General features: G+C 43.6%; 1 protein-coding gene across 2 annotated transcripts in view; it reads left to right on the top strand.

Moving 5' to 3' along the window:
• The first annotated feature begins 14474 nt into the window (after positions 1 to 14474).
• TMEM181 (transmembrane protein 181) overlaps positions 14475 to 25626 on the top strand; it is a 73351-nt gene continuing 62199 nt past the window's right edge. Inside the window, exon 1 of one of the 2 annotated variants that reach the window (XM_081829247.1) lies at positions 14475 to 14682. In XM_081829247.1, the coding sequence (XP_081685373.1) occupies positions 14552 to 14682 (131 nt within the window). In that variant the 5' untranslated portion in view covers positions 14475 to 14551. The remainder of the gene's footprint in view (positions 14683 to 25626) is intronic. The other variant, XM_081829246.1, reaches the window with a different exon arrangement.

Below are 25626 nucleotides of genomic sequence, written 5' to 3' on the forward strand. Positions count from 1 at the left end.
GACAACACTTAGCACAGTGTGCCCTGGTGACCGCCAAGACCTGGTTAGTAATGGCTACAAAGGCCAAGCACGCTGGTACAAAAGCCAAGATGTAGAAAGTAATGAGAAGGGAAAGAAGGGGAAAGATCTAGGGAAGAAAAAAGGATTTCTTCGTTTTTTAATGAAGAGGAGAGAAGTGCAGACCAAGGCATCCTGCCAGCAGGGGAGGGATGGCTGCAGGCCCACCCACTGCAGTGATGAGAAGCCTTAGCTCCGACAAGAGCAAGAGACCCTCTCCCAACAGCTCTGGGGGCTGGAGCAGCTGCTGACACAGCCCGTGAGGGTCTTGATACCACGTTAATTGCCCAGCTGCTCGTAGGTCTGTGGGAACATTTGATGAATAGACAAACTAAGCCTGTCCCTTCAGTGGCCTCTGGAATGGGATGGGTTTCACTAACGCCCCACAGGAACAAGTGGGGGCTAAAATGAGGCAGAGGACGGATCTCTAGTTGGTGATGCCTTGACTCCACTCTGCCTCCAGGAAGGCAAAGGGCAGAAGCGGAGGATCATTGTCAGTTCTAAGAGAGAAAATGGACCTCCCTCCAAACGTACATCTCTTAATACAGTGTCCATTCAATCATAATTATGTGTCATAAGGAAAATAGTCAAGTTGTCTCTAGATGGAGTCAACGTAAGCTGTATATTATCACTGCCTCACCATGATGAGATAATGGGACGAGAGCATCAGGCCCCACTGCCTGCACTTGATCTCAGTAAGAGGACCAGAAGCACAGTTCCATCTCTAGGGTGCAGCCCATGAGTGCCGCTCACTTGGGGCGCCCAAAGCCAAAGTCACCGTCATCCCAACGATTGGCACTGCACTACCAGTCACCCAAGCCAGATAAATGAATCACCCCAGAGATCTCCTCCTCTCCTACCCAGATTCCAGTCTAGCAAATTCTGCCTCCTAAATGTCCTGACAACGATGATCATCTGCATTCCATGCCACTGCCCCCGTGCCCTGGTTCTGGTCAACATCACTTCTTACCTGGGCAACTGTAACAGCCTCCTACCTCACCTCCTTACCTCTGTTCTGCTCTCCTGCTCCCCAGGAACGTTCTTTCTAAAACTCATTTAATCCAGTCACTCTTAAACCCAAAGTCCTTAAATGGCTCCCACTACATTCAGGACAAAGCTCAAACTCCTTAGCATAACCGAGAAGTCCCCTCTAGTCTGTCCCCTGCCTCCATGACCAGACTCATCTCTTGCCACTCTGAAGCCAGCCCTGTAGTTCGCCCATGCCGAATTATTACTGGTTCCTAAACACATCACTCTCAGATGTGCTCTGGTGTACGTACTGTTCCCCCTGCTTGGAATTTTTCCTCCCCCTTTCCACTCAGTGAGCCCTTCATTCCTCATTTTTAAACACAGGCATTACCTCCTCTGTGAAGGCCTTCTCAATTCAGGTACCCTGGACTTACCTCCGCTGTAGACTTAATTACATTGCTTGGATCTGTTTATACGTGTGTCCCCCACTAGACTGTGAATCCCTCCTGGGCAGGAACTAAATCTTACTCAATTTTGAATTTCTACTATCTCTTAATGTCTGGGACAAATGGGTGTATAATGGTCAGTAAGATTAAAATGAAAGTAAAGGGGCGCCTGGGTGGCTCAGTCGGTTAAGCGACTGCCTTCGGCTCAGGTCATGATCCTGGAGTCTTGGGATCGAGTCCCACATCGGGCTCCCTGCTCAGCGGGGAGTCTGCTTCTCCCTCTGATCCTCCCCCTCTCATGCTCTCTGTCTCCCATTCTCTCTCTCAGATAAATAAATAAAATCTTTAAAAAAAGAAATGGGAAAGAGCACCGGGTTCCGACCCCACGCCGTCTTTCCTACCCAACTACAGAAATACTTCTTGGCTTGAAATAAAGAATGAAAAACCGGGAAGAATCAAAAAAAAGAAATAAAAAAATTTTTAAAATAACCTAAATTCAGACATGTCAAGAACTTCCTTAAATGGGGCGCCTGGGTGGCTCAGTCGGTTAAGCGACTGCCTTCGGCTCAGGTCATGATCCTCGAGTCCCGGGATCGAGTCCCACATCGGGCTCCCTGCTCGGCGGGCGGTCTGCTTCTCCCTCTGACCCTCTTCCCGCTCATGCTCTCTGTCTCTCATTCTCTCTCTCTCAAATAAATAAATAAAATCTTTAAAAAAATAAAATAAATAAAATGAAATGAAAGTAAAGTGCCAGTTCTGCCCCTGTACTCAATTGACAGGTCAAGATCGATCTGTTGTCCAATGTTACCATGCTACCGCCTGTGGATTCTGAGGAGTGGCCTGGGCCTTCCACGTGAGAGATGGCGTCAGAGGGTTGGTGGTGGCTGATGAGAAATGATCAGCAAACCTCGAAGCCAGGGCTCTTCATGTGTGTTGTGTGACTCCTCTCTGAGGCCCGAATCTCACTTGACAAAAGTGGCAAAATCAGAGCGTGTGATCCTGTGGGCGGACATCTCAGCTGATGGCACCCATGAATCCGTGTCTGAGTCTCGGCTCTGTAAGGACAAACTGGCTCGATGGCACTTACAGTAAACTTTGGTGGAAGGATATTGTACCGCTCTAGATATTTCGAAGTGGTTACTTACAAATGACCCGTCAAAACGTAGCTAGACCAATGCTACTTCTGTCCTCTCTGTATGCTTTCCCTCAGCACCACACACTTACCTCAAAAAGCTGCCCTTTCCTACAACAAGGTAACCACGGGGCTGCCCTGAGAGCTGACTGGGTGGTGGCGATTCCTGTATCACCTCCTTGCCCACCCGTGTCTCTCAGCGATTCCAGCTACAAACCAGAGAGCTAGTCCTTCTATAAGATGTGATTAGGTCAGATTTCCCCTACGTGGTTAGTTCACCACCGAGCACCACTGTTCATTTCATTATAAGACATGGAGTCCTTTTTATGTGGCTCGTGGCTGAAATTGTGTTAAAATTAAATAGGAAGAAAGCTTTGAGAAAACTTGGGGCTTTGTGTGAGATTTCCAGAAGTGTCTGGTGATGACGATGGTCCTACGGGACTAGATGTGTCTCGAGACCTGTTTAGAAAAAGATGGGCAAATGACCCTCATCAGGAGACAGGAGGACAGGGTCTCATTCCCACTCTGCTACCGACTGTGCTAGCTTGTATTAGCTGCTTAATCACGTTGGATCTCGACTTCCTTATCCTTCACAGTGTTGGTTTAGTATTGTATTCAAGGGCTCATAAGCCTTGTCTTTCAGTGCTCTAGCACAAACCTTGAAAGGTGACCACAGCTCTCCCCATGGCTCCCAGTGCTGCCCTGGGCCAGCTAGCACCCTTCCCTCTCAGCTGAGGCTACTCTTGGGGCTGGCTTTGATTCTCTTAGATCAACGCTCTACCATCAAGCAGCAAACTGCATGGATTCATTGATGCTGGAGCAAAATTCCGTGAGCGCCATATGCTGGCTATTCTTCTTTGCTTCGCTCCCCAGATCCATGTTCCCTGGGATCCATGAGCCCATCTCTGCTGTCTACTTCTGTGTCCCAGAAGGCTGACATCTATGGACTGCATCACCTGGGCTCCCTTGCTCTCTGGCTGCCTGTCAGATTTGGGCTGTAGGAGGCACTGGCATGAGCCTGGAAGGCTGGAGGACAGGAATACTACTATTTTTGTATGTAATATATATGTATGAATATTACTATCTATCACAACAGTAACAAGACTCTAGAAGTTTTAGCCTCATTTATCCTTAAGTATAGGGAGTATCTTCGATGGGTTGTGTGATGCTACATGAAATCAGGGAAACAGCTGTTTTTTAATAGAACTACAATACCTCAATCTCCAAACACGATTGGTCTTTAATGGAGTGCCTCAGTAGACGCTGTGCCATATATTGAGTAAAACTGAGTTTTCTGAATTCAGACATGTCTGGGATCAAATGACATTCCTGTTACTTGCTATGGAATTATGAGCATATATTCAACCCCTCTATGCATCAATTATTTCAAAATGCTAATAATAGTACTAGCCCGCTGTGATGGTTAATTTTATGTGTCACATTGACTGGCCATGGGGCGCCCAAATTAAACATTATTTCTGGATGAGATTAGCATTTGAATCGGTGGGCTTAGTAAAGTACCTTGCCCTCCCCAGTGTGGGTAGGCGTCATCCAATCTGTTGAGAGCCTGAATAGAACAGAAGTCAGAGAAGGGAGAATTTTCCCCATTTTTTCTGCCTCACTATTTGAGCTGGGACATCTTATCTTCTCTGGCCCTCAGACTTGGACTAATGCCATTGGCTTTCTTGGTTCTTAGGCCTTTGGACTCAGACTGGAATCACACCATTGGCCTTCCTGGATCTCCAGCTTACAGAAGGCAAATAGTGGGACTTCTCAGCCTCCATAATCACGTGAGCCAATTTCTCATTATCTGTCTATCTATCTATCTATCTATCTATCTATCTATCTATCTATCTATCATCTATCTATCAGTTCCATTTGGTTCTGTTTCTCTGGAGAACCTGACTAAAATACCATCTCTTAAAACTGTTGAGATTACTGTGTATGACAGTGTCATCAAGTGCTTATCACAGTGTCTAGCACATAGTACATGCTCAATAAAATGGGTCTATTATTATAACTGTTGGCAATAAAATTACCACTAGTAGTGTATCCAGGGAATATCTCAGTTAAGAGCCAGAAAAGTAAGAAACATTGCATGGTTTCTTTGAAGAGCGGAGAAAAGAATTGCATGTTTTTGATTTAGCAATTAATTAATCATCCCACCATAGTCATTGCCCTCCCCACCTCATCTTCTAGTTCGATTTTCTTATGGCTTTACTTTTTTTGTCCCTCTCAAAAGATGAAAATTATCTGGAGTATTTTTGATTTACTTATGCTTTGCAAAGTGCCTTATTGTCTCAGAAGGAACAATGAATGCCCTTTAACACCTAATCAATAAATAAGCCAGTAACCATAGGAAAGTCTGTACAGAATGTAAATGTGTATAACTCTGAGGTCTCTTACAATTTCATATTTCAAACAGGAAGGGATGCAAAGGATTAATTTTAAGTGGCATTTCTTCTTTTTTGCTACCAACACATTTTACAGATGTATCAAAGCCATGAAGATTTACAAACTGTATATTCAGTTAATTTTTATTTAGAGGGACAATGTAGTTCACTTAGACAATGTATAAAAGTTGCCAGCCCCAAATATTATTCAAAACCTCATTAACATGATCTTGATTTTTAATTGAACAGTGGTGCAGACAGTGATAGAATAATAGTAGGGGACTCTAACATCCCACTTGTATCAATAAATAGATCATCCAGATAGAAAATCAATAAGAAAACAGTGGCTTTGAATGACACATTAGACGAAATGGACTTAACAGATGTACATAGAACAGTCTATTCAAAACTAGCAGAATACACTTCTTTGCCAGTGTACATGGAACATTCTCCACAATAGATCACACCTTAGGCCAGTCTCAGTAAATTTAAGAGGATTGAATCAATCATGTCAAGCATCTTTCCTGACCACAATGGTATAAAACTAGAAATCAATTATGAAAAAAAAAACTGGAAAAAACACAAACACGTGGAGGCTAAACACCATGCTACTAAACAACAAATGAGTCAATGAAGAAATGGAAGAAGAAATAAAAAATACCTGAAGACTAATGAAAATGGAAACTCAATGGTTCAAAATCTTTGGAATGCAGCAAAAGGAATTTTAAGAGGGAAGTTTATAGTGATACAAGCTTATATCAGGAATAAACAAAAACCAAACTTAATAGAAGGAAGGAAATAATAAAGATCAGAGCAGAAATAAATGGAATGGAGACTTTAAAAAAAGAAAAGATCAATGAAACCAAGAGTTGGTTCTTTGAAAAGATAAACAAAATTGGTAAACCTTTAGCCAGACTTATCAAGAAAAAAAAGAGAAGGCATTCAAATCAGAAATGAAAGAGAATTAACAACTGACACCATAGAAATATGAAGGATTATAAGAGACTACTATGAAAAGTTATATGCCAACAAATTGGACAATCTAGTAGGAATGGATAGATTCCTGGACACATACGATCTTCTAAGACTGAATCAGGAAGAAATAGAAAATCTAAACAGACTGATTACTATTAACAAAATTGAATTGGTAATCAACCCTGAACAAACAAAAATCCAGGACCTAATGGCTTCACAGGTGAATTCCGCCAAACATTTAAAACTTAAAAAAAAAAAAATTATTTATTTGAGAGAGAGCACGAGCATGAGGGTGAGGTGGGGAGGAGGGGCAGAGGGAGAGGAAGAGAGAGAATCTCAAGCAGACTCCCTGCTGAGCATGGAGCCCACCGCAGGGCTCGATCCCAAGACCCAGAGATCATGACCTGAGCTGAAATGAAAAGTCGGTGCTCTCAACTCACCCAGGTGCCCCTCTACCAAACATTTAAAGAAGAGTTAATATCTATTCTTCTCAAACAAGTCCAAAAATAACAAAAGAAGGACAACTTCCAAATTCATTCTATGAGGCCAGCATTACCCTGATACTAAAATCAGACAAAGACACAACAACAACAACAAAAGAAAATTATAGGTCAATATCCCTGATGAACATAACATTAGCAAACCTAATTCAATGGTAAATATCGAGTGGGATTTATTCCAGGGATTCAAGGATGGTTCAATATTCGCAAATAAATCAGTGTGATACACCACAGTAACAAAATAAATGATAAAAAGCTTATGATCATCTCAATACATGTAGGAAAAAGCATTTGACAAAATTTAACATGTTTATGATAAAAACTGTCAACAAAGTGGGTTTAGAGAGAATATACCTCAACATAATAAAGGCATATATGACAAATACATAGCTAACATCATACTCAAGAAGAACCGAAGACATTTTTTAAGATTTTATTTATTTGAGGGACACCTGGGTGGCTCAGTCGGTTAAGCATCTGCCTTTAGCCCAGGTCATGATCTCAGGGTCCTGGATCAAGTCCTGTGTCAGGCTCCCTGCTCAGCGGAGAGTCTGCTTCTCCCTCTCCCTCTGCCCCTGCACCCCACTTGTGCTCATTCTCCCTCTCTCTCTCTCAAATAAATAAATAAAATCTATTAAAAAAAAGATTTTATTTGAGAAAGAGTGTGCAACGAGAGAAAGAACACGTGCAGGTGTGCGCGCGCGAGAGCTAGTGAATGAGCAGGAAGAGGGGCAGAGAGAGAGGGAGAAGCAGGATCCCAGCTGAGCAAGGGAGCCCTACTCGGGACTCGATCCCAGGACCCTGGGTTCATGACCTGAGCTGAAGACAGTTGCTTAACTGACTGAGCCACCCAGGCACCACTGAAAGCTTTTTTTTATAAGATCAGAAACAAGACAAGGATATCTACTCTTACTACTTTTATTGAACATAATACTGGAAGTCCTAACCACAACAATCAGACAAGAAAAAAATATAGGCATCCAAATTGGTAAGGTAGAAGTAAAACTGTCACTACTTGCAAATGACATGATACTGTATATAGAAAACCCTAAAGATTCCACCAAAAAACTATTAGAACTAATAAAGGAGTTCAGTAAAGTTGCAGATACAAAATTATTATACAGAAATCTACCGAATTTTTATAGACTAATAATGAAGCAACAGAAAGAGAAATTAAGAAAACAATCCCACTTACAATTACACCAAAATAGTAAAATACCTGGGAATAAATTTGATCAAGCCGGTGAAAGACCTATACTCTGAACACTGTAAGACATTGATGAAAGAAATGGAAGACAGCACAAACAAATGGAAAGATATTCTGTGCTCATGGATCTGAAGAATTAATATTGTTAATATGTCCATACTCCCCAAAGCAATCTACAGATTCAGTGCAATCCCTATCAAAATACCAATAGTATTCTTCACAGAACTAGAACAAGCAATCCTAAAATTTGTATGGAACCACAAAAGACCTCTAATAGCCAAAGCTATCTTGAGAAAGAAGAACAAAGCTGGAGGTATCACACTCCCAGATTTCAAGATATACTACAAAACTGTAGTAATAAAAACAGTATAGTACTGGCAGAAAAATAGACACAATGACCGATGGAACAGAATAAAGAGCCCAGAAGTAAACCCACACTTACATCCTCAATCAATCTATGATACAGGAGGCAAGAATATGCAAAGAGGAAAAGAGTCTCTTCAATAAATGGTGCTGGGACGCTGGAGAGCTACATGCAAAAGAATGAAGTTGGACCACTTTCTTACACCACACACAAAAATAAACTCAAATGGATTAAAGACCTAAATAGCCATCTGACTTTCTTTATGCCTGCAAGCTAATTTTCTTTCTTTTTTTTTTTTAAGATTTTATTTATTTATTTGTCAGAGAGAGCATAAGTGGGGGAACCGCAGGCAGAGGGAGAAGCAGGCTTCCTGCTGAGCAAGGAGCCCGATGTGGGGCTAGATCCCAGGACCCTGGGATCATGACCTGAGCTGAAGGCAGATGCTTAACTGACTGAGCCACCCAGGTATCCCTGCAAGCTAATTTTCATTGCTGTTTGCATGACTCCTTTTAGTCTCTCTTATTCCTGGCTGGATGTCCGTTTCTAGGTAAAGTTCAAGGAGTGTTATGTTATTCAGTCAATCAGCAGTATTTATTGAACACCTGCGTTGTGGCCAACACTATTTTCAAGGATAAAGAAGTAAGTATTGGTAGAGCAAGTGGTTACCTGCTTTGTGTGACTTGAAAGACATTAACAGGAAGGTCTCTGCTAGAGAAAAGTGCCTCCTTTCAAACACATATTAAACCAATAACTGTTGCCTTAAGTTCCACCATTAGACATTTATTATTTTGATTTAGCAAGCATCCTCTTTTAAACGTCAATTCCCATCTTGGAGCTGGTTGATAGGTATCTAAGGTTTATTAACTCGTCTCCCTATATTTTTGAAACTTTATGTAATGTTAACGTTTATATTCTTTTTGACCCAGTAACTTCATTTCTGATTATAAGGATAAAACCTGAAATTAGAAGATGTGTGCATAAAGATGCTCACTGCAGCATTGTTTATAAAAGCAAAAGAACCAAAGGAACAAAATGGCCAAGAATAGGGGAATGGTTAAGTACATCCCTGAGCTAGAACACTATGCAACATTTAAAATGATATTTAAGAAGAGTTTGTATAATGATGTGTCACTATATTCTTAAGTGAATAAGCAGTATTCCCAATAGTTTATATGATATTGTTCCAATTTTGCAAAATGTTAAAGATTGAGGGGAAAACAGAGTTATAGGGAACAACAGAAAGCCAGGGGTGTGGCATTTGGAAAGTAGTATGTATACTGTAGCTGTGCGAGATTGTAAGGAAAGATGCACAAGGACTGGGAACAGAATGAGTGAGGCCGTTTCCACACACACTGCCTTGGCTTGAAGGTGAGTTTTTGCTCTGTCTTATTCTTAAGTAAGAAGTTGAATAAGCAGAGGGGCAAGGGAGAGTTGGCCAGCCAACATCTGCATAAATTATAAGGAGACTGGGTAGGAGTGGGATTAATGGATTAGTTGAATGGAAATGACCCATGTCCTAGCTGTAGAGAAGATCCTTTCTGCGATCACATTAGCAGTGAGGTGCTGGGTATCAGTGTTGGCAAAGGCAGTTTCTCTAATAAACCAGTTAGTATGGTTTGAGTTTGTGCCTCACCAATTATTCTATAAGGTATGGAAATGGCCCAACCAATCACTAAAGGAACTTGAGAAGTAATTTAATGTATTACATATATTATAAGAAAAGTATTTCAAAATGTTAACAGTGGGGGTGCTTGGGTGGCTCAGTCGGTTAAACCTGGGCCTTCAGCTCAGGTCACGATCCCAGCATGCTGGGATTGAGCCCCTGTCAGGCTCCCCTCTCAGCAGGGAGTCTGCTTCTTCCTCTCCCCTGCCCCTCCCTCCCTATCCCACCCCTGGTCGTTCTTTCTCTCTCTCAAATAAATAAAATCTGTTTAAAAAAATGTTAACAGTGATTATTTCCCAGTGATGGATATCACTCTCCTGCCTAAGCTTCTCTGTGCTCTATATGTTTTTAAAATGAGAAAGTATGGGGGTACCTGGGTGGCTCAGTTGGTTAAGCATCCAACTCTTGGTTTGGGCTCAGATGGTGATCTCAGGGTCCTGAGATGGAGCCGTTGGGCTCCGCACTCAGCATGGAGTCTGCTTGGGATTCTCTCCCTCTCCCTCTGCCCGTCCTGTTCGTGCACTCTCTCACTTTCTTTCTCTCTCTCGCTCTCCCTCTCTTAAATAAATAAATAAATCTTAAAAAAATAAAATAAAATGAGAAAGCATTGATATCCTCAGTCTTGGGAGAAGAAGTATGTAAATGCCCCTGGGAGAGTTAACCATTAATGAGCACTTACTATAGATCAGGCATTGCATTAAGTGCTCTACATAATCCTTCCCACAAATTCGTGGGGCAGCCAGTATCATCATCCTTGTTTTACACGTGAAAGGATGTTTTACATCCTTGTTTACACCCAAATACATGTACAAGAATGTTCATATTCATAATAACCAAAAACTGGCAGCAGTAGAACCGATAAATTGTCCTATATCCAAGCAATGGCCTGCTGTAGAGCAAGAGAATAAAAACGAAACCAAAATTTAGAGATATTAAGTATTCAACACAAGTTCACATTGCTAAAAAAGTGTCACTTGTCTTTCTGATTTGAACCTGTGTTCTTTGCCACAACTGAACGAATGTGCATTTTTTCCTCTCAGTTATGTAAGAGCATCACAAGATAATGGTCCTTCTGATGAGTGAAAAAGTAGAAGGGGGGTAACTTGAGGGTATTCAACAAACACTTATTAAGTGCCTATCTGAGGTGAGCACCAGAATAATATTGTTAATAAGGCATGGCCAAGATGAAGGTGGGGGATTGAACACACATTACTTCTGCTGAAACCTCATGAAAACCCTAGAAATGCCGGTAAAACAACAATAAAGGGATTTTTAAAAAATTGTAAACCCACAGAGACAAGGAGAATGGAAGAGGAGATAATAGCAACAAAATTTTGCAAATCATAGGAAAAAAGGAACAGATATCAAAACCCAGGTCCTTCGACAGCAGCAAGGAAAGCCCAATCCACACCACAGATGCTCAAATGTTTCAGGAACCAGCAGCACAAGCATCTTCTTTGGAGGTGAGAGAAAAGATGGAGCAAAACCCAGGAGAATGGACTCCCACAGACCATAAATAAAAGACAGATGAAATTCAGATTAGCGAGGACATGGAGCAACTGGAACTCTCAGACATTGCTGGTAGGAATGTAAAATGGTGCAACCATTTTGGAAAACAATCTACTAAAGCCAACTCTGCCTAATCTATCACCCAGTGATTCCATTACTAAGTATAAACCCAAGTAAAATAAGTGCATATACTCACTCCAAATACATGTACAAGAATGTTCATATTCATAATAACCAAAAACCGGCAGCAGTAGAACCGATAAATTGTCCTATATCCAAGCAATGGCCTGCTGTAGAGCAAGAGAATAAAAACGAAAACAAGACAAAAAGTTACTGCTATAGGAAACAACATAAGAAATTTCACAGACATAATATTCAGCAAACAAAGCCAAACACAGAAGAATGCAAACTGTATCATTCTATTCATATAATACTAAAAGAACAGGTAGAATATATTTATAGGGATAGAAGCCAGGATAGTGGTTACCACTGGGATTGAGGTGGCTATAAAGGAAGACAGAGCTTTCTGGGGTGTCCTATATCTTCATGTTGGTGGTGGTTACATGGATGAATACATACTTGAAATTTGGATGATCTATACACTTAAAATTGCACATTTTATGTATGTTGTACCTCAATTAAAAAAAAAAAAGCAGAAGGATTGATCAAAAGTCCAAGAAGCAGCTAAATCTCCCAATCTTTTTCCACTCTGTGCAACTAAGCAATTTTCACTCTCTAACAGTCAGGAAACTAGACGTTGATTCCCTAGGGCTATAAAATAGAGGGTGTCTGGACTGGGACACACTGGCCACAATCATGGGCAGGGGAACTGTGCTGAAATGGGAATAAAAGACAATCTTCAAAGATAGCCCCAAACAATTCCCCTCCTCTCTTTTGGGCATGACGCCACTGCTATCAAGGGGTTGAGTCATGGTAACTCCATTGAATCTGGGCTGGCCCTATATACTGCTTTGACCTATAGGATGCAGAGACTGTGATGTCAATGGGACTCTCAGGCACTTCTAAGATATGCTTCATCAATAAAGAGAAAGACATGGGACCCAAACATATAAGGTGAGAAGATCTCCAGGATGATGGTGGAGTGATTGCTTAGATAACAGCTGTGCACCAGGCCTAGGGCAACCAGTCCAGAGCTGGTCAGAAGGCCAAGAAGAGATTTCACAAAGATGAAATGGATAGAACACACCATTGTGCCTGAATATCTTAAGAGGGGAGTTAGGCAATTTGTGTGTGTGTGGGGGGGGGACCTGAGGTTGAATTAATGATCAGTACATAGACAACTAAGGAATAAAAAAAGACCTTGGTAATTCTAGAGGACATAAAATGTACAGAAAAGGAAAAGTAATTATAGTACAATATATGTATATTATATGTATGTAATTATAGTATATTTATATATACTAATATATATGTATGTAAATATAGTATATTTATATATTTATTTATATATTATATATTTATATATAGTATATTTTTATATAATATGTATTATATAAAAGTAATTATAGTATAATATATATGTATGCAGGTGTGGACATGGGATATTTTATCTAGCATTTCTAGCTCTTTGTGGTGAAAGAGATCACAAAATAGATTAGTATCGCACAATTTTGGAGCAGGAAAACTTGTATTGTCCTCTAGGAGCTATTGTGGTTCAAAGGGAAAAAAGGCTCAGGCTGGAGAAGTTAGGAAGTCTTCCCAGAGGGTTTTTTTTTTTTTTTTAAGCATTCTAGTGTATCTTTGAGGCTGATTAATGTTTTCCCCAGTGTTAAGCTCTCTGTAGCCAATCATAAAATATTTGAAGTGTGGCAGATGCTGGTCTCACAGTCTCTATCTCATTTCAGGAAACAAATCAGCACGTGTGCTTTCTGAAGCTCCTCTTCTTAGCATGCCTCTCTGCACTGTATTTTGGGTAGAGTCAGTTCTGAGCTCCATTCTTTGTCCTTTGGAGATTGTTAAATACAAACACTCATGTTAACGAATTAAGGGTAAAACTGAACTGTGCAGGGTGCAGGATGATCACAATTTATGGAGTTATTTGCAAGACTTGACAAGAGAGCTTAGCTAGCAGATAAAAAATTTGTTCCAAAATGTAAGGAGGAGGAGGAGGAAATAAAACATGGGGATAGGGGCACCTGGCTGGCTCAGTAGAGACTGCTTAAAAATAAAAATGTAAAAAAAAAAAAAATGGAGATAAAAAAGAGCAAGGAAGACTGGGTTAAATTAGAGTATAGCATGGGAATTCTGAGAATATGTAAAAGTGATTGATCATTAGACTCACCTGGGGAGCTTTGAAAAATACAGATTCCTGGGACCTGTATTCTATAATTTATATTCAATAGTGTAAGTGGGGCCCCCCAAATGTATGTTTGTAAAATGTTTCCCCCAATGCATACAAGATCAACAGTGCATGGAAACCTTGCACTCAGGTGGAAACACTCTGATCTCATGAGGAACAATTGTTTCTTCACTTATTATTGTAAAAACTCGCCAGAGATGACACCATCACCATCTTTAGATAGTCTTCCCATGGAAGACGTGTTGATTTGTGATTTTTAATTTTATATTCAAATGTTGAGCTTGTAGAGGATGAGAAACTCCCTTGCCTTTCCCTCCTTCCCCCCTCCTCCCATGGTTATAGAACGTGTGGGAAGAGTCATCTCATTTGGACACATTCCTTTATCGTTAAAAAATATTTCTTATGACATAACCATAATGGGCTTGGTTTTAAATGTTTTTGCATTAGGCCAAGTAGAACCCAGGGCGGGGGTGGGGGGGAGAAACAGTCTGGGGCTGTCCATGGTGCTGAACGTGGGAGCTGGCTCCAGTTTTTGACCTGTTCAGTCCTCCTCCAAGCCCCATTTTCCTTTTTTTCCTGTCATCTCCGGTTGCTTCCTTTTCCCAATACGAGCTGTAGCGAGGGTGGCCCTTCATATTTTTGTCCTGGGCGGCGGATGACCTTGTGCTGGATTTCCACGTCCCGGCTCCTTCTCCCTGGGCGGGGGCCGATGAGCGCGGCACCCTCCGCTGCTTAGGCCCCCACGGCTCGGGGGCGGACCCTGTCCGCACCCCGGCAGGCCCGGCTACCCGCGTCTCGCGGCGGCGCCCTGAGCGCGCCCCGCCCCACCTTCCTCCGCGCCCCCTCCCGACTTCCCCCGCCGCCTGCTCCTCCTCCTTCTCGGTCCCGCCCAGTGCGCTGGCAGCCCCCGGCCGCCGGAGCTGGGAAGAGAGGGGCGAAGGAAGCAATACAAAGGGCGGAGCGGCGGGAGGAGGGGACGCCGGGCTCGGCGCCGGGAACGCGGGCGCGGCGCGGGCATGGACACCGAGTACCCTGCTTTCGAGCCCCCGCTCTGCAGCGAGCTCAAGCACCTATGCAAGCGGCTCCAGGAGGCGTACCGCGAGCTGAAGGAGGACCTCACGCCTTTCAAAGATGACCGCTACTACAGGTAGGGGCGGGCGGGCGCCGGCGGGCCGGGCTGCGGGGAGGGGGCGCAGACCCGGGGCTTCGGGCCGCCCCCGCCGTCCAACCCCGGGACTCGGGTGCGCTGCCGGCCTGGCGGGGGTCCCGCCCTTGGTCGCCCCTAACCCCCGGCTAGTGTCGAGCCCGGGGAGGGGTGGAGAGGGCGCTGGTCTGCGGGTTCTGGCCGCGGCCGGTCGGGAAGCTGGGGTGAAGAGCTGTTTTCCATTCCCTAGAAACCTGAGCCGAGATTCTGAAATCCGGAGAAGGGGATTCACAGGCATTTGTCCTTGCTTTGCTCCTCCCTCTCTTCCTCCCTTCCTGTCATCCCCTCCTACCCCCCACCCGCGTGCCTACCGCCCCCACGGTCTTGCTCAGGCCTTGCTGAGTACTGGTTTGGGGAGAGGATTACTCCCCCTCCAGCGTCAGGCAGGGAGGGCCCTGGCCTCTCTTTTGAGGTACTCGGGCCCCTGAGCTTTGGTGAAAATCTCTGAGGCTGGGGTGCTCCTGAGCGTTGGGGGCAGATGGCTTCTGGGCTGAGTCGCACCTGGGTGAAGATGTTGCGGGAGGTCACGGTTCCGCACGCACCCCGACGAGTTGTTGGTTTGGGCTTGTCTGTGTTCATCTCTGTCACCCTCTCCGTGTAGCCAAGGTGAGAGCTGTGGGGGTTGCAGATTCTCGCAGCAGGGTACCCGCCCCTTCCTGTGTTTCGCTGTTCTGATGGGAAACCCGCTCCTTTGCTCATGACTGGGCTTAGCTGATGTGTTGTAGTATCGTGCAAGGACCCAATCTGGAGTCTGGAGTCTGGGGCCGAGGTTGATCTTTTTCCTCACTAGCTCTGTGACCCTGAGAAAGTTATCTGCTAACTCGCTTTGCAAGCTTCCTCATCTGTGAAATGGGGAGCTTGAACCAGAAGGTTTGTGGAAGGTGAAAATTCTAGTGATGATGTACTATTCACTGTGTGCTTAAGGATGGGCAGTTGATTGCACAGCTATCTCTGAAGTGGGGATACTCGTTTTTATACAGCGTACCCTAATAGTCATATATGTGCTCAGAAAACTGTATGTCACACTTATCATGAGATCTTTTCAAAAGGCCAGTGGCTTCCCAGGGGCTGACCAATATATTGGTCACAAAATTTGTCACAAAAAATGGAAAAGCTCATTTAAAAATATATGTAATCCCAAGATCCTATTGTGTGGCTCTGGATGGGACTCACAATCTGCCTCATGCAGCCCCCCAGGACACCTGACAGTATGGTAAAAACAAACCACAGATAGTTTTAAATCTTTTTTTTTTTTATTTTTATTTGATAGTTTTAAATCTTATGTTTAATGTATATTCCAGTCTCCTTTCCCCCTAACCTCTCCCCACTCTATTTTTTTTTCTCTGTATTTTATTTTCTTGGGAACATTTCTTTGGCAAAGGATCTAGTGAATAGCTAAATGGTCTTACTTCAGGTAGCAGAGAAGAGAACAAAGCCACACCACTGGTTAATCCACAACTGGATCATCCTTTATGCATTCACCCATTTATCCAACCAATAGTCATTGAAGATCTCCTATGTTCCTCCTGCCATTCTAGGGGCTGGAGATACAGGGTCCCTGATGTTGTGGAGCTTATAGGCAATAAACAAGTGATTACATGTCACAGTGAGCACTCGGAAGATAATAAACCAGGTGCCATGATAAAGAGTGATAGGGGTGCTACTTCAGAGAAACTGGTCAGAGAAGGCTCTTGGAGAAGGTGACATTTGACTAAGGATGAAGAATGACTTGCTCACTAGCCAACGAGCTGGGGGGGGAAGTTCCAGAAGAGGAAGTATAATCACAAAGTCCCCGAGGCCATAAAAACATGGTACAGTAGTCTTCCTTTGCTGCAGGGATTGTGTTCTAAGGCCCCCAGGGGATGCCTGAAACCACAGATAATACTGAATCCTAGATATATTATGGTTTTTCCTATACATACCTATGATAAAATTTAATTTGTAAATTAGGCACAGTAAGAGATTGACAACAACGAATAATAAAATAGAACAAGTATAATAATATAATCAAGGTTGTGTGAATGTGGTCTCAAAATATCTTACTGTACTGTACTCACCCTTCTTCTTTTTTTTTAAAGATTTATTTATTTATTTATTTGAGAGAGCGAGAGAACGTGTGCATGCATGAACGCACAAGTAGGGGGAGGGGCAGAGGGAGAGAATCTTCAAGCAGACTCCCTGCTGACCATGGCGCTTGACCTGCTGACCACCTATCAGAAGGAGGATTATCTTGCTTCTGGCCTGCAGGTAACTGAAGCGGCCATGGAAGGCAAAACCACGGGTAAGGGCGGGGGGGAACTACTGCATGTTCAAGGAATAAAAAGAAGATCAGCATGGTCAGAGAAATAGGCAGGGCCAGGTCATATAGAGCCTTGAATGCTAGACCAAGAAGTATGAATTTCATTAGAATTCCAATGTGAAGGCATTGAAGGGTTTTAAGTGTGGGGGAGTGACATGAGCAGTTTGGCTGCTGGTCCTGCAGCAAGCATCTGAATCTAGAGTCCAGGGGCAACTCCACTAGTTGATCTGGATCTTGAAGACCATGAATTTACCGTGGTTGGAAGGGGAAAGTGATGAGTTCTGTCTGCCCCACGGACATGAGGACAAGTCAGCTGCAGAATGCTTTACAATATTGTGTGTTGGCAGAGCAGTTAGGCTGAATCACAAAGACTGGTTTATAGTGAGGAGATATTTTAGGTCACTGAACTGCCTTCCATTGCTCCATTGAATTTTTATATCAATGGGTTGTCCCTTTACAAAACTAGGCAAAAGATTCTTGGGTTTCCAAGTCGGGAAGCTGATAGTTACAGCTCCTGCATCTGCCTAGCTGGAAGATGCATTTGCTACTCTAATTTTTGCTCCTGCTTTTCTCACTGTCTTCGTGTCCTCATTAGTGATTTATGATTAAAAAGCACCAGTCCTTTTTCCCCTGGAGGACCAGGGCCTTGCCTCGTGTGGCTGACAGTTTCCTCGGAACAGGATGCAGCAAGGAGACAGCTGCTAATCCCCTCTTGCATAAGATGGTTGGTCCCTCCGTTAACTGGCATGGCTGTTGGCATACTGGCTACATAATTTGGCATCATTGACAAATGGCAGCTATGTGATCAAAGGACTCGCAGTCACGTGCACAAACTGAGAGATGACAGTGGTACCGCCTGCTAGGAAGGGGGTGCTGGCAATGATGTGGGGGGCAGAGCAGTAGGCTGGGTCTGAACTCTACCCTTTGCTAACTCCCAGGCCTTCGGGTAACCGTTATATTTCACTGGTGATCAGTTTCCCCATCAGAAAAATGAAGCAAGGATGTGGTAGGCTCAAGTGCTTTTGAAAATAACATGGAGGATGCTTTCCAATACAGACAACAGAGAAAGCAAAGCAGCTGGGAGGTAATGGATTGAGTTGTTTGTTGATTCAGCAGCTTAATGATGTCATCAAGTCCTTTCATTTTAACTTGATGACAATTGGCCTCAATTGGCTACTAGTAATCATTTTGGCTATTGCTTCTCATTCACATCCATGGGGAGAATGGGCTGGCTTCCTCTAAATGAGAAGAGATAACTTGAAGCCTGCAGCAAAACTCCTTGAATCTCATCTATACCCCCACCAAAATGGTAACAGTGAAGAAGACAGACATGTGTTGACAAGGACATGGAACTTTCATACACTGCAGATGGGAGGGAAAATCGGTCCAGTCCCATGTGGGACTGTGGAAGGCCATTTGGCTGTATCTCCTAAAGTTGAATGTATATATTCCCTTCAGCCCAGCAATCCTTCTTAGGTATTTACCCTACAGAAGTGCATATATGTGTCCTCAATAGACAAGGACTAAAATGTTCATAGCAGCACAATTTGCTGTACTCCTGAACCAGAAACCAACCAAATACTCATCAACAGCAGAATGGATAAATTTGGCTTATTCCATCATGGAATATTATACAGCAATGAAAGTAAGCAACTTACAACTCTATGCAATAAAAATGAGTCCCTCACACACATAATGTGAGTAAAAGAAGCCAGACGTGGAGTATATACTGTTTGATTCTACTTATATAAAAAGAAGTATAAAACAGGCAAAATGACCCTGTAGTGTTGGAAGTCAGGACAGTGGTTACCCTTGAGGGAATAGTGAATGGAAGAGGGCAGAAAAGGGCTTTCAGGCTGCGGGTGATATTTTGCTTCTTGATCTGGGTGCTGGTTACACAGGCATATGCAGTTTGTGAACATCTGTCAAGCTATACACATGATACATGCACTTTTCTGTATGTGTATAATGCTTCAGTAGAAAGCTTAAAAGAAAACCAACTCCTGTGTCTCATTGACGACATCAGGGCACTTGCTCTTTCTTGAGCTCTGGGGTTGGAAACAGACTGAGGCAAATCAGAGCACCCCAGGAGCTGAGGGTGGGGTCAATTTCCTCTAAGGCCTATGTCCTCAAGGGAGGAGAGGTAGAGAGCAGAGCCCAGTTGCAGTTCTGTTAGGAAGAAGATGTGGGGAATGGATGCCAAGGAGGCAGTCAGTCATGTCCATGAAATAAATAGTCAGGAGCTAAAGAAAAGTGAAGGACAATAGATACAGTCCTTTAGAGCTCAGCTCTTGGAGAATTTGTGGTTGGCCATTTTGCCGACCCATACTTTGTTTCTCATGTTATTACTTTACCTCTGTAAAATATAGGAACAACCAAGATGGACTTGAGTTTTCTTGGCCAGTGAAGGGACGCCAATGGTGTCCTCACCCAAGAGGTTACTTTTTTGGAGGTAACATTTTATTATCTTGGTGAATTCCTCAGGGCCCAGGGGCTAGTCCTCAGTCTTGCTGGCCTATTTTAGTCAGCCACATTGAGAGAGAAGGACCTGTTCTCAGGGAAGGCTTCTCATTTTTTATTTTATTTTATTTATTATGTTATGTTAGTCACCATATAGTACATCATTAGTTTTTGACGTAGTGTTCCATGATTCATTGTTGGCGTATAATACCCAGTGCTCCATGCAATACATGTCCTCCTTAACCCTAACCCCCCTCCCCTCTAAAACCCTCGGTTTGTTTCTTGGAGTCCATAGTCTCTCATGGTTCGTCTCCCCCTCCGATTTCCCCCGCTTCATTTTTCCCTTCTTTCTCCTAATGTCCTCCATGCTATTCCTTATGTTCCACAAATAAGTGAAACCATGTGATAATTGTTTTTATCTGCTTGACTTATTTCACTTAGCATAATCTCCTCCAGTCCCATCCATGTTGATGTAAAAGTTGGGTATTCATCCCTTCTGATGGCTGAGTAATATTCCATTGTATATATGGACCACAACTTCTTTATCCTTTCATCTGTTGAAGGGCATCTTGGCTCTTTCCACAGTTTGGCTATTGTGGACATTGGGGTGTATATGGTCAGGGAAGTCTTCTCATTAACTAAGCTCTGGATGAATATACAGAATCAGAATGCCAGTTTAGGTAATTGGCTGATGCAGACCCACGAGAACACAGATAATGTTGGGCATGGCATCACAACCAGGGGAATTAGCTAGATTAGGGATTCTCAATGCTAGCTGCACATCATAATCACTTGGGGGAGCTTTTAAAAAGACAGATGCCCAGGCCGTACCCTCGAGAACTCTGATTTAATTGGCCTGGGCTGGATCTCAGCCAGGATGGAGAACCCAAGAACGGTGAGTGGAATGTTTAAGAGCATCCATCTCAATGGGACGGGTTAAGGCTCCTCCCCTGCACAAAGCTCCATGGCCACTGTCACCAATCACCTTGGCTTTTTCCACACTTTTAGGCTGGCCAACCTCCCTTTTTAGGTTAAGCATCTGTTCAGGTTACAGGCAGATTTAAAGGTCTGAGAACCATTTTTTCCATGTAAGGCAAACCTGCATATATGTACTGGTTTTAATGTTAGTGACCCATCTGACCTGACCCATCTGTACTGATTTTAATGTTAATGTTTCAGCTGGCTGACATTTCTCCTTGTTTTCAAGTTGTTGGAGACAAGTCATTGTAATTAGAGTACTGACCTCTCTCTCTCTCTCTCTGTCTTTTGTGTCTTTGTTGGTGGGAGTAAAGGGTAAGTATCTCTGATGAGACAGTAATTTTAGAACTAGCTTCTTTATCTTCATCACTTCAAAGGTAGAAAAATAATATCATTAAACTTGAGAACTTAGAGTGATGTACACACTTGAGAACTTAAGTTATGTACAAATCTGGCTCAGTGAGAAAGACTGATTTTCTGTTTGGGACAAGATACAGGCCCCAGGGCGCCTGGGTGGCTCAGATGGTTAAGCGTCTGCCTTCGGCTCAGGTCATGATCTCAGGGTCCTGGGATCGAGTCCCACATCGGGCTCCCGGCTCAGCGGGGAGCCTGCTTCTCCCTCTGACCCTCGCCCCTCTCATGCTGTTTCTCGCTCGCTCGCTCTCTAAAAAATAAATAAAATCTTTTAAAAAAAATGAAAAATTAAAAATTAAAAAAAAAAATGAAAAATTAAAAATTAAAAAAAAAAAAGATACAGGCCCCAGAAGGGCCCTGGACCAAGGACCTGAACAAACACATGTATGAGGGGCCAGCGGTAGGCACCAGGATAGCTCAGCTGCTCTCAGACCTATCCATGCCTTCATGTAGTCCTCCCAGGGCTGCACCCCTCCCCCACGACTCTTGACTGCTTTCTTCTCCCTTGCTCTGGAATCTTGTTCTATCAATTATCCTCTCTTGTCCTCATGGTGCAACCACACTGTTTTCTTCAACATATGTTGGTCTGCCTTTTTCTCCTACCATATTGTCGTATAAATGAGTTAAGGATGGTCCCTGTAGGTTGGCTCCCATGTTGTTTGTTTCTTCACTTATTTCATAGCGGGTGCCTAACTCACTCCCATAGGTGCCTAACTCAAATTCTTACATATCCCCTTGCTCTACATATAGCCCCATTATGCATATTTTTAGCCATTTAGAGTCTGCCTGCTTTGTATACCTGTGAAACAGTGCTCAACATCTGCTAGCCATAGATATGGCAAACCTCGTGGCTATGAAAGACCCCAAACTGTTGCTGCCCTCGGGGGTTCTCTGATCCAGAGGCTCCCTCCTCTTGCTGCTGAGTGACATGACCTATACACATAAGTGATTCACTTCTGCCCCGAGGGTCCCCTAGCCCTATTCTTTGTGGTAAGGTCATGTCTTACCCGTCTCTATGTCACGAGCACCTGATACAAAGTACATCATACGATAGGTGCTCAACTAACATCTGCTACATTAAAAGCATGAATGGATGAGAGAGAACAGAAGAAATTTCACTAAACTACAGGAAGGCATATTTTGCCCAGTTTTTAATAGGTAGAAGCTATGAACTGAAGAGTTCCATGTGAGCTCCCAGTAAAACTGGGAATTGCTTGCTGGGCAGTGGTTGCTCTGGAGCAACCACCAGGAAAATGACTAATAATATATAGCAGAAAATTATTAAAGATACTAAAATTTACAATAGAAAATATTCAGTTAATGTAAAAGAAAACAGTAAAGGAAGACTAGAGGAACAAAAAGGACATGAGACACACAGAGGATAAAAAGTAAAATGGCGGACATAACTCCAGCTCTATCAATAATAGCATTAAATATGAAGAAACAAGACAATCCATCAAGAGGTAGAGGTTGTCAGAGGGGATAATAAGCAAGATCCCATTACATTCCATCTACAGAAAACAACTTTTGATTCTAAGATACAAACGAGTTGAAAGTAAAAGGATAGAACAAGATATATCATGCAAACAGCAAACTTAGAAAAGCTGGAGTGGCTAGACTGCTATCAGGTAAAATAACTTTTTAAAACAAAATATGTTACTAGAGATAAAGAGGGATATTCTATAATGATAAAAGGATCAATCCATGAGGAAGATATAACAACTGTAAACTTATATGCAACGGACAACAGAGCCCAAAATACATGAAGCAAAAACTAACATAATTGAAGGGAGAAGTAGAAGATTCAAAAATAATAGTTGGAGTCTTCAATACCCATTTTCAGTGATGGATGGAAAAACTAGCCAGGAGATTGATGAAGAAATAGAAGGCTTGAACAACAATATAAACCATCTAGACCTAGTAGAAATCCATAGAGTACTGTGCCTAACAACAGCAGAATACAAATTCTTCTCACATGCACATGGAACATTCTCCAGGATAGACCATACACTCATCCGTGAGATAAGATGTAATAAACTTAAAAGGACGATTACAAAGGAAGTTCTCCAACAACCATGGAGTGAAACCAGATATCAGTTACAGGAAGGCATTTGGGGAATCCCCCAATAAGTGGAAATTAAATAACACACTCCTAAATAACCAATTGGTGAAAGGCGAGTCACAAAGGAAATTAGGATTTTGAGATAAATGAAATGAAGACACCATATACCAGAACACCTGGCATGCATCTAAGGCAGTGCTTAGAGGGAAATTTATAGCTGTAAATGCCCACATTAACCAAGAAGAAAGAGCTCAAATCAATACTTAACCTTCTACCTTAAAACATTGGGGAGGGACGCCTGGGTGGCTCAGTCGTTAGGCATCTGCCTTCGGCTCAGGTCATGATCCCAGGGTCCTGGGATCAAGCCCCACATCGGGCTCCCTGCTCCGCGGGAGGCCTGCGTCTCCCTCTCCCACTCCGCCTGCTTGTGTTCCCTTTCTCTCTGTGTCTCTCTCTGTCAAATAAATAAAATCTTTAAAAAAAAAAAAATTGGGGAAAAAAGAAAACCCAAAGCAAGCAGAAGGAAAACAATAATAAAGATTATGGTGAAGATTAATTAAAGAAAAATAGGGAAAATGAATAAAACGAACATTTGGTTCTATGAAAAGTTCAGCTGGTTTGATAAATCTTTAGCTAGACTGACCAAGAAAAAAAGAAGAAGATGCAAATTACTAAAATCAGGAATAAAAGAGGGAACATTGCTGTCAACCTCACAGGAAAAGAAAGGACTACAAGGGAATGCCATTAGATAAATGTGGGTCCCGATAAATTCTACGAGACACTGTTACTGTGATACCAAGCCAAAGACATCACAAGAAAACCACAGACCAATATCTCTCGTGGACATAGAACAGTTCTCAAACAAAACAAAAAACTAGCAAACTGAATCCAGCAACAGGATTATTAAAAAGGGATTATACACCATTACCAAGTGGGACTTGCGCCACGAATGCAATGTTGTTTTAACACTGAAAAGATCGGTTACTATGTAACACCAGCAGGCCCATCCCATGGTGTTTTATCGTTTGGTGTTTCCAGGTGGTACAACTCTGTGCTTCAGGGCCATCCCGAAGGCCTTGACCTGGCCGCGGGTACGTGTATGGCGCCCGCGGTTCCAACAGCAGACACGCTCTACTCTTGTCAGCACTCTTCCTGGTGGTTCACTGAAGCTGAATTATTTTTACCTGTGCCTTCATGTAAGCAGAGCTTTGGCCCATGCGGCAGAGTTGTTTTGTTCTTTTTTTCTTTAAAGCTAGCTACATCTTGCTCTGAATGGAGAGGAAAAGATAAAGATCTTCTTTGGGGAGCAGAGCAGGTAGAAGGTGCCGACTGTTCCCCGGGCCCGTCATCATTCAGCTGCAGCAATGACTCAGCTCTTGTAGTAGAAAAGCCTCATCTGCCGGATGAGAAAAGGCCTCCGAGCTGGGCCAGGACATCCGAAGCTTGACAGAGGAGAGCCGGGACTCTGGATTTGTCTTATAGGGCGGCGCTGACACAGGACCACAAACCGAGCGGCTTACACCGCAGACGTTTTGTGTCTCCCAGTTCTGGAGGCCAGAATTCTGAGATCAAGGTGTTGGCAGGGTGGTTCCGCCCAAGGCTGTGAGGGCAGGGCCTGTTCCGGCCTCCCTGACAGCTTGGGGTGGGGGGTGGGGGTGCGGCTCAGCTCTTCCTTGGCTCCTACGTGGCCGCTTGTTCATTTTCTCTCTGTCTTCCCTCGCTGTGCATCTGTCTCTGCATCCAAATTTCCCCTTGTCGTAAGGACAGCAGTTGTAGTGGATCAGGGTCCACCCTTGACCTCATCTTAACTTGATCATCTGCAAAGACCCTGTTTCCAAACAAGCCACAGTCACAGGCACTGGGGGTCAGGACTTCAACATCTTTGGGGGACACAATTACCCCCATAACAGGCTCTCCTTGAGCGGGACTGCCCGTGTGTTGCTACAGGGCTGTGGATTTAGATTCCCCTCCGAATATTTTCTAAACTAGCATCTGACTGTTTGGTGAGCAAGAGTCAGGAGGCCAGAGTCTTGGCTCTGTTGCTGCCATCTTGGAAATCAGGTCTGCACATCTCATAGTATGATCGCAGATCCCTCCTGGCTCTAAAACCAAGACCACAGAGAGAGAGGGGGGCTGTGTCTGAGGGGGGCCCAGGGATGGCCTCCCCAGCAGAGGTGGCTATAGTCTTCTCAATGCTGCCCAAGCTGCCTGAGCTTTATGAAGTTCAGGTTGGGAAAGGTGTGTGTGTGGTGTGCGTGTGTGGAGGGGTATCTACATGGTGTGTGTGTGTGGTGTAAGGTTGTGTGTGGTGTGTGTGTGGTGTGATGTAAGTGCTGTGTGGACGTGTGTGCATTGGGGTGAAGGAGGACATGGAGTGTGGGCAAAGGACACAGGCCCCTGCCCAGCCCTCTGTGGTGGGAAACCAGTTTGCGAGGGGCTGTTGGGCCAGAGGTAGCGTGACCAAACTGTCCTGGCTTTAGCACCGGAAGTCCAGTGTCCTGGGAAACCCCTCAGTCTCAGGAATATCGAGATGGTTGGTGATCCCAAATGTGTGACTCCAGCTGAAGCTGGCTGAGGAGGCCGAGTCTGGGGTGTCACCGCCAGCGTCCTGGGCAGAGGTGACAGAAGACACGCCCTTGAACTTCTCCACTCTGGAATGGTGGTTTTCCCTCCT

Source organism: Leptonychotes weddellii, chromosome 8 (assembly GCF_054177405.1).
Source record: "Leptonychotes weddellii isolate Sample4059 chromosome 8, ASM5417740v2, whole genome shotgun sequence".
Classification (NCBI taxonomy): domain Eukaryota; kingdom Metazoa; phylum Chordata; class Mammalia; order Carnivora; family Phocidae; genus Leptonychotes; species Leptonychotes weddellii.